At 39.9% G+C, this 13,973-nt stretch overlaps 1 protein-coding gene across 22 annotated transcripts in view; it reads right to left on the minus strand.

The window, feature by feature from the left end:
* The window catches only part of Tsga10 (testis specific 10), a 111,857-nt gene that overhangs the window by 66,186 nt on the left and 31,698 nt on the right, over positions 1–13,973 (minus strand). For all 22 annotated transcript variants that reach the window (XR_865225.2, XR_003954349.1, XR_001783692.2 and 19 more), the window contains one exon: positions 13,431–13,582. Coding sequence is in view for 18 of the 22 variants with exons in the window: in XM_006495822.3 (XP_006495885.1) it covers positions 13,431–13,582 (152 nt within the window). In the remaining 4 variants the exon portion in view is untranslated. The remainder of the gene's footprint in view (positions 1–13,430; positions 13,583–13,973) is intronic.

Consider the following 13,973-nt stretch of genomic DNA (forward strand, 5'->3'; position numbering starts at 1 on the left):
ATATGACAAAATGTATAGTAATTTGTATAGGATGTCTACCTGTACATAATTAGACCATGGCACGTATATAGTCATAGTGGGTTTGTCTGACTAGGTGGCCTACAAAAGAAAAGGATGCCACAAGATATCTTTATCACAGAGGGTAAGACTAAAATAGTCCATATAAGGCCACTGAGCTATGCCACTAGTGTAAGAACAGAGTCTGGTGGTTGTTAAAAGCTTCAGGGAACTCTTCCTTGTGAAATTCCTAGTTTTAAAGAAAATAAAAGTCAAAGTTGGTTCAAGTTGGATGCATGAAATTGTGTGACACTGGAAACTTCTCTGGAGACACCACTCTCAGGCCAGGCAAAAGCCCATGCTCAGAATCAGTCCTGATGGAAAAGATCCCCCATCCCAAGTCACAGATTGGATTAGGGAACAATGCACTTTTAATAAGAGGTTAAACTAAATTAGATACCCCCAAATTCCAGAGTACAGCACTAACTAACAGAAACTTTAAAACAGATGTTATTTAAATACAATCATAAAATAGAACACAAAATCAAAAGATAACATTTTAAAATACAATCACAAAATTTAACTAATATTAAGACTTTTAAAAGAACAAAGCTCAACAGACAAGTTAACAGATAAAGCTAAAGAGACAACTGGCAAAATGGAGCAAACAAATCAGAGGAAATCACCTTTATTAAGAACACAGGTAAGAAGGTGAGAAACAGAGGGAAAGAGACATAAAGATGGAAATGTGAAGGTCTGTTATCTACCAAATCAAAATCAAAGAAAAAGACTCAAGGCAATGTTCAAATTAATGGTGGTTAATAAAAGATGAACTCTTAGAATAAGGAAGCACGAATCTGAATCTATTGTGGCAAATTTAAGTAGATAGAAGTAAAGACGTCAAAGGAATGAAAGGAGGGTAGGCATAGATTAACAAAAACTAAGGATATGCAAATATTATGGAACCCACTTGCAAGTGAGCTAATTAAGAATATAATAACAGGAGCTGTAGAGGTAGAAACACTTGTTGCTCTTGCAGAGGAGTCAAGTTCAGTTCCCAGCACCCAGAAGTGGTTCACATTCATTCCTAACTCCAGTTCAAGAGAGCTAATGTCTTCTTTTGACCTCCATGGGCACCAGACACACATGAGGCACAATAGGCATACATGCAGACAAAATACTCATAAACATAAAAGAATATCACAAGAATGACAAAAGATGTTTGAACAGAGGTATCCTGTGTGAACAGACATGCTCCAGAAGACATGGCTTATTAAATGAAACTCTTAATGTTAGGCTTAGTGTTGTTTCTCTAAATGGTCATATTGTCAAATTGTCTTCTAAATTTTTGTTTGTTTAATCCAGAGATATGAACTATTCCCAACCTTTGGCTCAGAAGCTTCTTGCTGCAGTGTGTAGTTGTTAATGCAAAGGCTCCTACCTGCTCAGGGTGTTGAGAATATGTGACTTGGAATGCTTAGGGAGCATCATGAAAGAAAAGGCAGGGAGAATGTAAGAGGGTGGACAGGAGTGCAGAAATGCTGTCTTCAGGACATTATATGAGATTGAACACATGAACTCACAACTATGCCTACCCGCATAAGATCAAACCAGTTAAAAATTCTAACATGGTGGTGCGAGTGACTCCCAAGGCCAAACCCCCAGCCAAGGATCTACGGGCAGTTGATTGCTGCTATGAGAGGGAGAGACACCGTTTTTTCCAGGGGTGGCTGTTGGCAGTTTGTCTATGTCCCCAGTAGACAGCACCATGGCCATGTGCACCCTGGCAGCACTGACTGGGTGCACTGGATAAGTGTCTGTGTGTGTGCGCGTGTGCATATTTGGAGGAAGGGAGCAGAAGAGTTAGCTATGGAATTTTCAAGTAAAAAAAAAAAACTTGACAGGGAAGTAAATTTCACTAAAAACACTATACAAATAATAAAAACATAATACATACATATACATCAAAGTGAAATTCTTCAATGTCATGTAAAACACTTAAAGTCAGAATTAATGAAAACAGGGGAAACAAAAATTACAATGCGAGAATGGAGCCATACTCATAACCAGTAAATGAGTGGGTTCTTCCTTACATTTGTAGCCCCAAACTGAAAACAATCAAGATGTGCTTTCTTGCTTTCATGGTACCAAACAGAAGGCACCAAGAATGCCTCCAAAGGAGGGAGGCAGCCAACAGTCCTACACAGTGATGATGCCTATAATCCATATCAATGGGCAGCATGGCATGAAAACCCTAGGGTGCAGTAGTGGCACACATAGCTTGGTGGTAACCATCAACTCTCTAATTGGATTTAAGACCCACTCAGCAAGATGGAAACCATGCCTAGGACTGGAAACCTAGCTAATTATTTAGTGCTAATGAAGTCATGGCTATTGGAGCAGAATCTACAATCACTAATTTACTAAATCAGTATAATCCCCGACGATCTATAAACATCTGTCCTCATACCCACACTTCACCGGTGCCTCATCAAGATTTCTCTTTACAACAGATGGATACCACTACAGCATAAGTGATAGAAATGCAGAACTGTGCCAAAAGATACATCTACAAACATTCCCATACCAAAGACTCAGGGAACATTGCAAAAGAAGGGGCAAAACAGTTGTAAGAGTCAGAGGCTCAGGTGTGAGACTGTGTCACCTAGTAACATCAGAAGCTAGACTCATGAAGTCTCACCAACATGACCACCCACATGCGATCCAAACACGTATGACACCCATGGACTCGCCATGGTAGATGGAGAAGCCCACAGGCCTCAAACCTACACAAAGGCAACTGAGGCAAACTGGAAGTCAGAGAGTTGGTATTCCCTTAGGAAAGAGCACACTAATTGGCTGTGCAGTGGCAATCAGTCAGCCCTGAAAACATACATACAAGTAACATTATGCAGAGTAGAGAGGTTATACTTAGAAATATATATATATATGAATATACACATATGCATGCAATAAGTTAGTGAAAATAAGAGGGTTATATGGGAGGGTGTGGAAAGAGAAAATGTTAAGATCTCAGAGATGAAAGAACAAATTGCTACATCAGGAGAATAGTTAAACTAGTGTGGTATAATCATCCCTTGAATATTATTCAGCAGTAAAAAGTGACTTTTAAAATTGGGTGGGAAATTTTATTTTGCTTTTCAAATTTCATATTCCAGCATGTTCAGGTATCTTTTAGAGCAGTGGTTCTCAACTTTCCTAATGCTATAACCCTTTAATACAGTTTCTCATGTTGTGGTGACCCCCAACAACAAAATTATTTTTGTTGCTACTTCATAACTGCAATTTTGCTTCTGTTCTGAATTGTAATGTAAATATTCGTATGTGACCCCTATGGGAGGGTCACGACCCACAGGTTGAGAACCAGTATTATAGTACACTGTACAGAGTTGCCTTGTGTTAGGCTCTTCGTAGTTCTTATAGTCACAGGACATAAGACAGTGAAATTATCGAAACTCACAGATAGTTTTTGCATTCACAAGATTTTGATCCAGTATGCACTTTTACAAATGTGCTAATTAAGACTTCTATATATCTTCAAGACCATTCTCTCCACACTATACTATTTTATCTCAGTTAGTCAAACTAACATTACCTGAGGCTTCCCTGAACTATGAACAGAAGCATACCCTTCCATTACGTTCCTGTGTGTGCTACAACTGTCATATCTGACATGCCATATTTAGGTATGAATTCTATTATTTTAAAGATTACAGACATCCTTGAGGGTTTCCTATGCACATATGGCTTTTCTTCAATGTGGTCATCTTACACATCAAAGGTCAGTAACTATTTCCATTTGCTGGTGTTCCAGGTTCTCCAAGGCTCTGAAAGCTTATGCAGGTCACAACACGAAACCACCCAGAGTCTCTATGAACAACACACATGTGGTCCCAATAAAAACTTTTAGATGGATTTACATGGTATTATTCTGACTTTTTAAACTTATCACAGAAACTCTATCTGTATGACTATATCGATATGATTTTTGAAATGACAAAATTATAAGATAGGTTAGTGAGTGCCAAACATAAGATACTTGGAGGTAAGAAAATGAGATCTAACTATGAGAAGTACCACAGAGAATAATTTTATAGAGGTAATTCTGTATCTTTACTATGGTGACTGATAAAACATATTTATATGATAAAATAACATAGAACTATATGCACATTTGTGCCTATGTAGATTTCCTGATTTTGATTTTATAATCTAATTATGTAAAATATGATGCTGATAAAAATGGGCAAAGGATAAATGGACTTTTCTATATTTTGCAACTCCTTGTAAGTTTTATTTTAAGGTATTAAATTCCAAGGTCTAGACCACTCAAGTAAATTATTAAGTTAAAAAAAAATCTATGGGAACAGAAAGCAGGTAACACTAATTTTTTACAAAAGTACTGTAAAGGGGGCTGGAGAGATGGTGTGCTGGCTACTTTTTTGTCAGCTTGACACAAGCTAGAGTCATCTGAGAGAAAATAGTTTCAGGTGAGAAAATGCTTCCACAATATCCTGCTGTAAGCAAGCTTGTAGGGCATTTTCTTGATTAATGATTGACGTGGGAGGGCCCAATCCATTATGGATGGAGCACCCTCAAGGAGGTGGTCATGGGTTCTATAAGAAAGCAGGCTGAGCAAGCAGGGGGAGGAAACCAGTAAGCAGCACCCCTCCCTGACTCTGCATCAGCTCCTCCTCTAGGTTCCTGCCCTGTTGGAGTCTGGTTCACAACCATCTGTAGTTCCAGTTCCTGGGAGTTCCACTCACAGACCTGATTAACTTCTGACTTCCACAGGCACCAGATGTGCGTGTGGTGCACACACACACACACACAGGTCAAACACATAAACATAAAATGAAGCAAATACATCTAAAACTTATAAAACGTTTCATTTACTTTATCAAGAAGCACACACACAGGTACAAATCTGACAAAATATATGTTATATAAAGCAAAAGGGGTAGTTATTTCCCACACAGAAAAAGAATAAAAATATGAAACTATATAGTCATCTAAATAGACAAATTAATAAATCACAACTAACTAAACCAAATCTTCGAGTAGACATGCAGAGATCTGATGATAGTAAGTTCCTGTATGTCCAAGCCTTGGGGGTTCTCAAGACCATCCTCCAATCAAAGTCAGTTCAAAGTCAGCCTGAGAGTCACGAGACACTCTCAAATCAAATCAAATAATCTTAACTAGTCCAGAATCTTGTGATTCAAGTGTCAAAAAACTCACCAGAGAAAATCCCCCAAGATATTTGGCTAAGCTATCTAATGTGTTTTCTCATATGCCCATTTTTTTGTTTTGTTTTTACTTTTTACATATTCACTTTACATCCCGATCACTGCCCCCTCCCACAATCCTTCCCCCCATCCCCTCTCCACTTCTCTGAGCTGGTGGGAGCCCCCTTAGTATACCCCCAATCATGGCACTTCAAGTCTCTGCTAGGCTAGACATTTCCTTTACTATTGAGGCCAGACAAGGCAGCTTAGCTAGAAGAACATATGCCATATATAGGCAACAGCTTTTAGGATAGCCCCCCCCCCATTCTAGTTGTTCAGGACCCACATGAAAGTTAAGCTACACATCTGTTACATATGTGCTGAGAGACCTAGGTCCAGATGTGCATTCATATGCCCATTTTTGCATACTAAAAACATCTACTCAATTGGCAAGTTGGCTCAGTAGGTAAAGGCACTTAGCGCCCAGGCATGCACTGTGGCACATGCACACACACACTGATCAGCATGATCAACATCAAAGGTAGTTTTAAAAATCCTTCATCTATGTGCAACCTGGACAGAAGACTTCCAACTAAAACTCAAAAGAACTGAAGGATCTCAAAAATACGTACACATCTGTTTAGGCACAGTTGCTACCAAGCCGTGGAAACAGTGAGGAGAATGTACATATACAGATGACAAGATGGCTCAGCAGGCAAGGAAAAGCACTGGTTGCACAGGCCTAATGGACCAAGTTGGGTCACCAAACTTCCCTACTTTGAAGGCCTTACAAAATGGAACAATCACAAATTAAAGAACCTGGGAACAACTTGCCACTGCCTCATGGTGAAAGACAAGCCTAGGAGGCAGTCATGGCAACAGGGGCAGGGTGAGGGGGTGGGGGGAGGGCCCTGTAGTGGGTAGTCATGGAGAGGGAGGAGCTGGGATGTTGATTAGTAAGTATTTCAGACAGCAGGAAGGTCAGTGGGGGACTTCATTCCAGGGATGGAATTTTAAACAGGATGAAAGAAAAATAAGTTGTTAATTGTATTCCATTGTCAAACTGGCCTTGTTTAAGATGCTTTCTTAAAAAATAGTGATACATTTACACAATGGAGTACTACTCAGCTATTAAAAAGAATGAACTTATGAAATTCCTAGGCAAATGGATGGACCTGGAGGGCATCATCCTGAGTGAGGTAACCCAATCACAAAAGAACTCACATGATATGTACTCACTGATAAGTGGTATTAGCCCAGATACTTAGAATACCCAAGATATAAGATACAATTTGTGAAACTCATGAAACTCAAGAAGAACGAAGACCAAAGTGTGGACACTTTGCCCCTTCTTAGAACTGGGAACAAAACACCCATGGAAGGAGTTACAGAGACAAAGTTTGGAGCTGAGACAAAAGGACGGACCATCTAGAGACTGCCATACCTGGGGATCCATCCCATTAATCAGCTTCCAAACGCTGACACCATTGCATACACTAGCAAGATTTTGCTGAAAGGACCCAGATAGAGCTGTCTCTTGTGAGACTATGCCGGGGCCTAGCAAACACAGAAGTGGATGCTCACAGTCAGCTATTGGATGGATCACAGGGCCCCCAATGGAGGAGCTAGAGAAAGTAACCATGGAGCTAAAGGGATCTGCAACCCTATAGGTGGAACAACAGTATGAACTAACCAGTACCCCCGGAGCTCGTGTCTCTAGCTGCATATGAATCAGAAGATGGCCTAGTTGGCCATCAGTGGAAAGAGAGGCCCATTGGTCTTGCACGCTTTATATGCCTCAGTATAGGGGAACGCCAGGGCCAAGAAGTGGGAGTGGGTGGGGAGGGGAGTGGGGGGGGTATGGGGGACTTTTGAGATAGCACAGGAAATGTAAATGAAGAAAATACCTAATTAAAAAAATAAATAAATAAAATAGTATCTCTCTCAAACACTGAAACTCCTACTGTTAGACCAGTTAGTGGGGCTGGCTCAACACTCAAAAGCAAACCCTGCTCTTGGACCTGTTTGGTTCCCAGCACTCACATGGTGTGCCTACAGCTACCAATAGCTCTGGCTGTATGGACATTTGAGATCTCTGACCTCACAGGCCTAGAATCTGTGCATATATCCATATACAGACACACAGACACATATAAACATGACTTGGGGGAAGGTTGGGACAGGATTTTACTCTATAGCAGGCTGGCCTTAGCCTCAGATCTACCTGCTTCTGCCTCCCAAAGACTGGGATTAAAGGCTCAAGCATAATTAAAAGAAAACAAATCTTAAAAAAAATAAATAAACAGAGTGGTTAAACTATGCCTTTAGTCTCAGCACTTGGGAGGCATGGCAGGCAGATTTCTATGAGTCCTAGACCAGCCAGGACCATACAGTGAGACCCTGTCTCAAACATTAGTTAACCAGGTTAGTACAGGTGTACAGTGAACATGTGTAAATATCAATGAACTATTTTGTGAGACTTAGGGAAAGCAAGCAGAAGAAAAGCATTTTTCTGTTTATTTCGTGGTAATTCTAAATCTACTACATGGTTTTCTTTGATTTCTTTATACAGTCTTATTTTCAAAAATCATCTAGCATTTAGTTCAGAAGTATTTTCCATTACTACTTGAATGCAAACATTTTTACCCAATTCTTAGAGAACTTCACTGAGACCTATATTAATTAATTAATATAAAAGTTAAATAACCAAATAAAATATCTACAAAGGACGGGAACATACAATACACAAAGAAGCTCTAGAAATGGCTCAAAAAGGTAATAAAAGGGTACATTAGGAAATCAGAGACAAACAATAATAAATATTCACTAGAAGGCAGATAGTAACAAAAACAAAAACCCGCTCATACAACTGCTGTCAAGTGGGGTTCTAGAAGAAATTAAGAATTAGATAAAATTATAATAGTAATTGTCTTAGTCAGGGTTTCTATTTCTGCAAACATCATGACCAACATATCCCAGAAATTCTTGGTACTGTGTATACTGTAGCACTCTCCGAAGTAGTTATGGGAAATGTATGGAACCAACTAAGTGCCCACCAACAGGAATGGATAAAGAAAATATGGTCTACATACACAGTGGAATTTTATGCAATCATAAGAAAGAATGAAACTACATTGGCTGTAGGAAAATAAAATCAAATAAGGGTCATTATATTAAATGAATTGTTAGACCCAGAAAAGCAAATATCATATTGCTTCTCGTCTGTAGACTCTAGATTTTATACAGATGCATAAAATCATGAATGAATCATGACATGAAAATAGAAGCAAAGTGTCTAGAGGGACAATGGGGCTAATAAAGAGAGAAGTGAAAAGTAGGCCTGTGTGAGAAAAAAGAAATATATATATAAACATATACTCTGACCATGTGTGTGTGTGTGTGTGTGTGTGTGTGTGTGCATTCATAAAAATAGCCTTATGAAACCTAATATTATGCTCAATGAATAAATGTCAATAACGGGGAGAGAGGCACTGCATATAAGTGAGACAATTCTCCAAAGAGGACATACACATAACCAAGAGGTACAGGAACTAAAGGGGACATACACATAACCAGGAGGTACAGGAACCAAAGAGGACATACCATAACCAGGAGGTACAGGAAATGGTACTCAGGTCATGACACATTATGGAAATACAAATACAAACCCCAATGTGATGCCTCACATCTTCTAGAATGACCCCCCAAAACAACAGGAAACAACAAATGTTCACACGAATACATAGAAATTGCACCCCTTGCACACTGTTAGGGTAGAAGTAAGATAGAGCCCCTCTGAAAACAAGGGTTACACAAACACAAACCTGGGACATCTGGAGGCACTAAGAACAAGTATCAGCCATGTATGGGCTGCTGCCTGGGTCACCAATGGCCTACTCTGCATGAGAAATTGGCAGCTTTCACCATGAAATCACCACCGTCAATTCCCACCACAAGTCAGTCAGCTAAATGGGGAGAAGCTGCTATGGCCTTTCTCTCAAAAAGGAGTCGTTATCGTCTACTGCCCTTGGGCTGTGACCACTCCTCCAACATCCACATGTGCTTCAAACCACAGAGCAATACGCAACATAGGCTTGCTTGCAGCTCAGATACCAGAAGCAGCACTTCCACAGGCTAGCACTGCCTTGGGCCTGTCCCATGTGCTGTGCATGTTGTGCATACACATATGTGCATGTGTGGTGCATATGCTCTGCACACTATAACTCTACCAGTGCTCCACAAACACCCAGGAGCAGATATCTGGTATGGAAGCAGGGTGAGCTAGCTGATGCCCTGAGCTCTAGAGTCACTGCCACTCCACCACACGTTTCACTTTCACATGGAGTTCCCAGTCACCCTACAAAGATCACTACCAGTGCTGCAGCAAACACATCTGTGCATCCATCCTTAGAGCAAAAGCAGCCAAGCACAAGGATCCTGGACCTGGGCTCTGGAGCCAGGCATGTCCACATATACCGCACAGGTGTCAAGACAGATGTCCTCATTCATAGTCGCTCCTTGGAGAAAAGAGAGAATGAGGGGAGGTCTGTCTGCGATAGCATCAGCATCACTCAGACGCCTACAGCCATGGCTGCTGAGGACACGGGCCTACAGTCTGTGCTGACACCAACCACAACTGGCACACCGGTGAAGTCTGGCAGCTGTGCCTTCTCCACTGCATGAACTGGATTCTGTACTCACTACTGTGTGACTATGCTTCCCTATTGAAACTCAGTGACAAAGGTACAGACATCGACTCAAACCAAGAACCATGAGGAAAAAAAATGTGACAAAAGCCCTCCCAAAATATAAATCTAGAAGCTACATGACCAAAAATTCAAAATAAATTATTCAAGCAGTTAATCAAGCTATAAGAGAACATAAGTAGACACGTTAATGAAATCAGGAAAATAACACACAAATAAAATGTTCACCAGACAGATTACAGTTATTGCTAGGAGCCTAACAGAAATCTGACTTGAAGCAGAAATAAGGAGGAGTAGAAGTGAGGCAGCACCAGCAGCCGCCTTGATGAAGCAGAAGAAACCAGCTGTAAACTCCCAGCCATGGTGCCTAGAAACACTGCAGAGAAGAGGACGAGTGAAGAGGAGCTGAGGACTACTCCGGAGAGCAAACAGTCACCTGCAGGAGTGCAGAGAAGATGCAGACACCTAGGGAAACACTGACTGGGACTCTGCACTTCTGGGGAAAATATAAACGTCTAGATATGAGCTTCACAAGCCTCTTAGCAAAACCAGGCATGTTATTACATGACACAGATCAAAACTGCAATACCACTTCACTCCTATAAGGACAGCTACCATTTTATTTTAGTTATGTACTAATTTTGGTCTCTTTTTATTTCTGGCTTTTAAAGCCCTCCCTCTTCTCCTCCCAGTTCCTTCCTACCTTCCCTCCATTCAGACTTCCTTTTTGTCTCTCATTAGAAAAGAGCAGGCTTCTAAAGAGAAAATTGAATTATAAAAAATATTATAAAACAAAAACTATCACATCAAAGTTGGACAAGACAGACCAACAGATGGAAACAAACCCAAAAGAAGCACAAGAATCAGAGCCCCACTCATTCACACAGGAAGGGGTCCCATAAAAACACTAAGCTGGAAGCTGTAATCTACACACAAAGGCTGGTGCAGACCCACACAGCTCCTGTGCCTGCTGCTCCAGGCTCTGGGAATTCACATGAACGTTGCTCACATTTGCTCATAGAAGGCCTTGTTTTCTTGGTGTCCTCCAGCCCCTCTGGGTCATATAATCTCTCTGCCTCTTCTTCCACCAGGTTCCCTGAGCTCTGAAGGGAGGAATTTGATGGCGACAACCCATTTGGGGCTCCATGTTCCAAGGCCTCTCACTCTCTGCATGGTGCCTGGCTGTGGGCCTCTGTGTTTGTCCCCATCTGCTGCAGGAGGAAGCTTCTCTGAGGAGGGCTGGGCAAGGCACTCATCTATGTGTATAGCATTGTACATTTTTTAAAAAAGTGCTTCAAACACTGAAAGACACAGCTACCCCACTGATCTCCACTTGTGTGCATATTCACCCAAAGTGTATTTGTCTCCAACAGGCAGCTGCCCTTCCATGTGAATGACACTGTTATCAGTTTAAAAGACCGTCATAACTAGAGAATGCAGTAGTAAACCTCATGATAACTACAATGAACCAAACCTAATGCACAAAAGATAATGGGATTGAAGCCTCAATATAGAAAACCACTAGCTCAGAAATACAGAAGAAAAAGGACAAAGGGCCAGAAAAGAACTGCCTAGTTGTCAGCACTAAGTAAATACTTACCTGCACAATCACGAGCTGGGAGCAGTGGGCACAGCAGGCAAGCTCACAAAGTATCATTTCACGATGTATATGTATCAAAAAATTATACTGTAGTCTTTAAATACATACAATTTTTATTATTCCACATTAAAGCTAAAAAATTTTTATAAAATTTAAAAATAGAACTATACAACAAAATTATATCTGGTGTTAAAAATGAACTGCATACCAAATGTCAGCTGGAATGTGCAACTACTGAAAAACTCAACACTGCTGGAGAAATGCACAGTACTACAGCCACACTGAGAAAGACTTTAATGGTTTCTAGAAAGGAAAATGTATCCTATAACTTAGACATTTATTCCTAGATATTAATCCAAGAAATAAAACATATGTCCACACAAAGACTTACATAGGGAAGAACTTAGTGGCTTTATTCATTATAGCCCCAGACTGGAAACACAATGTACATGCCCACACAGTGGCATACAACTCAGCAATCAAACAGTATAAGTATACACGGCAGGAATATATGAATTAAGCATCATATACGATATGATTTCATTGGTTTAACTTTTTAGAAAATTCAAATACTTCCATGCCTGGAATAAAACCAATGGTCACCTGAGAATCACCAGAGTGTGTAAAATCATAGACGTTAAGAGTGCAAAATAAGCTAGAACCTTGATTGTGTGATGGCTTCAACAGTCAAAATTTTCCAACTTTAGTATATCAAATATTGACCTTTTAGTGTATATGCTGCAGTTATACATCAGTAAAGGCTTTCAAATAAGCAACCATACATCAAAAAACAAAAACAAAAAAAAATCTTTTGAGAGTGTTGGGCAGGAGTACTACAAAAGTACTGAGCCACACAGCAAGGTCCTGCACCAAAAGAACAAAGCACAGCCAGGTTACTACACACTTGTAAGAACTTCTAACAACACACAAGTCCTATGTGATGAAACTGAAAACGCCAGGTATAAACTGCTCCCAGCTGAGCTCAGTCACACAGGAAACATCCTTGCTACACTGAACAGATTTCTGGCTAGAAGCAGTTCTAACTAACCTTTTCCCTTTTATATAGGTGACAAACCTTTCCTTACTTCTCTCTATTTCCCAAGGTTTGCTTTGTGGTTTTTTTTCTTGCTCTCGTATCACTTGTATTTTGTGTGAGCTTCCAATAGCGTTTTAAGGAAGAAGTTTTCCAAGGAAAAGTAAGGGGTTTGAGTATCTGTCCCAATAAGTGGTTCCTTAAAGATCAAGGGCAGACTCTGGAAACTCACATATGGCCCAATTATTTTCTTTAGATTTAATAATATATTACACATTCATATCAACTAACATTTTTCATGTCTACAGATAAAGGGAAATTCATCTCTACTGAAATGTGAATAGTTTTGTTTCACATTAACAAATATGAATGTAGACTCACGGGCATGTAGGCTTCTTCCTGCCCACACACTGCTCACGCAGCAGTCCTCCTGCTGTTACACTAGTGCAATGAGAGGGTTAATCAATTTACTCCTATGGTAGGAATGATCTTTTCCTTAAGGTTTTGAGTCTGGGCTTTCTTAAATTGTTCAGATCTTAGAAAAGAATTTAAAATTATAAAAGTACATTAAACAATAAACTACCAAAGTTAAGTATCTCAGTTTTCAGAGGGCTGTATAAAAACATTAAACTTGACACATGTTGCAAATGTAAGTTTAGAATGAGTGTAAGAGTGTTTTCTGGCTTAGTGACCTGGGGACACCATTACATCTACAACTGCTTCCTATAAATGTTTTCATGAATTGACAATGACAGATAATTAAGTTTTCATTATGAAATGTACTATAAAACAGGGAAGTTCAGTATAGCAAACTGTTGGTTGTTTAACAGCAATGCAGTGTTTACCTCAAAGAATTATTCTCTGCTTTTTGTCTGCCAAGCTCACTCTCGGTGTCCATTGCCTTTCTTGCTAATGATTTCATTTCTTTTTCCACAGTGGTTATGGTTTCCTTCATCAAAGTCATGTTTGCCATCTGTTCCATGCGCTCATCATCAAGCTATACAAGTGGAGTGACACAGTTAGCTACCATCAGTGTGCAGCCTTATTGGTCCTCGCAGCAGAGAGACACTCCTTCTACAAAGTGCAGCTAATGGCAGACTCAGCATAATGAGACAATGACTTGGGTAGACCTGAACACTGTAGAAGGTTTTATAGATAAAGTATTATATAACAGGAATAAAAACAAGTCACGACATAGTGTTTCTATAAAGCCTGTCTATCTTAGTATGTCAGTCTACCTTTCTCAATCGGGTTCAATTTGACCATTCATTCATTGTCCAAGATTAATACATTACATATAAAGTAGGATTATGAAAAATCATTTTTTCTCATCTGTTTTTTACATATAGGAATTACCTCAAATGAACATATCAGTGCATTCAAAGCCT

The sequence above is a fragment of the Mus musculus genome, chromosome 1, assembly GCF_000001635.26.
Source record: "Mus musculus strain C57BL/6J chromosome 1, GRCm38.p6 C57BL/6J".
In the NCBI taxonomy this organism is placed as follows: domain Eukaryota; kingdom Metazoa; phylum Chordata; class Mammalia; order Rodentia; family Muridae; genus Mus; species Mus musculus.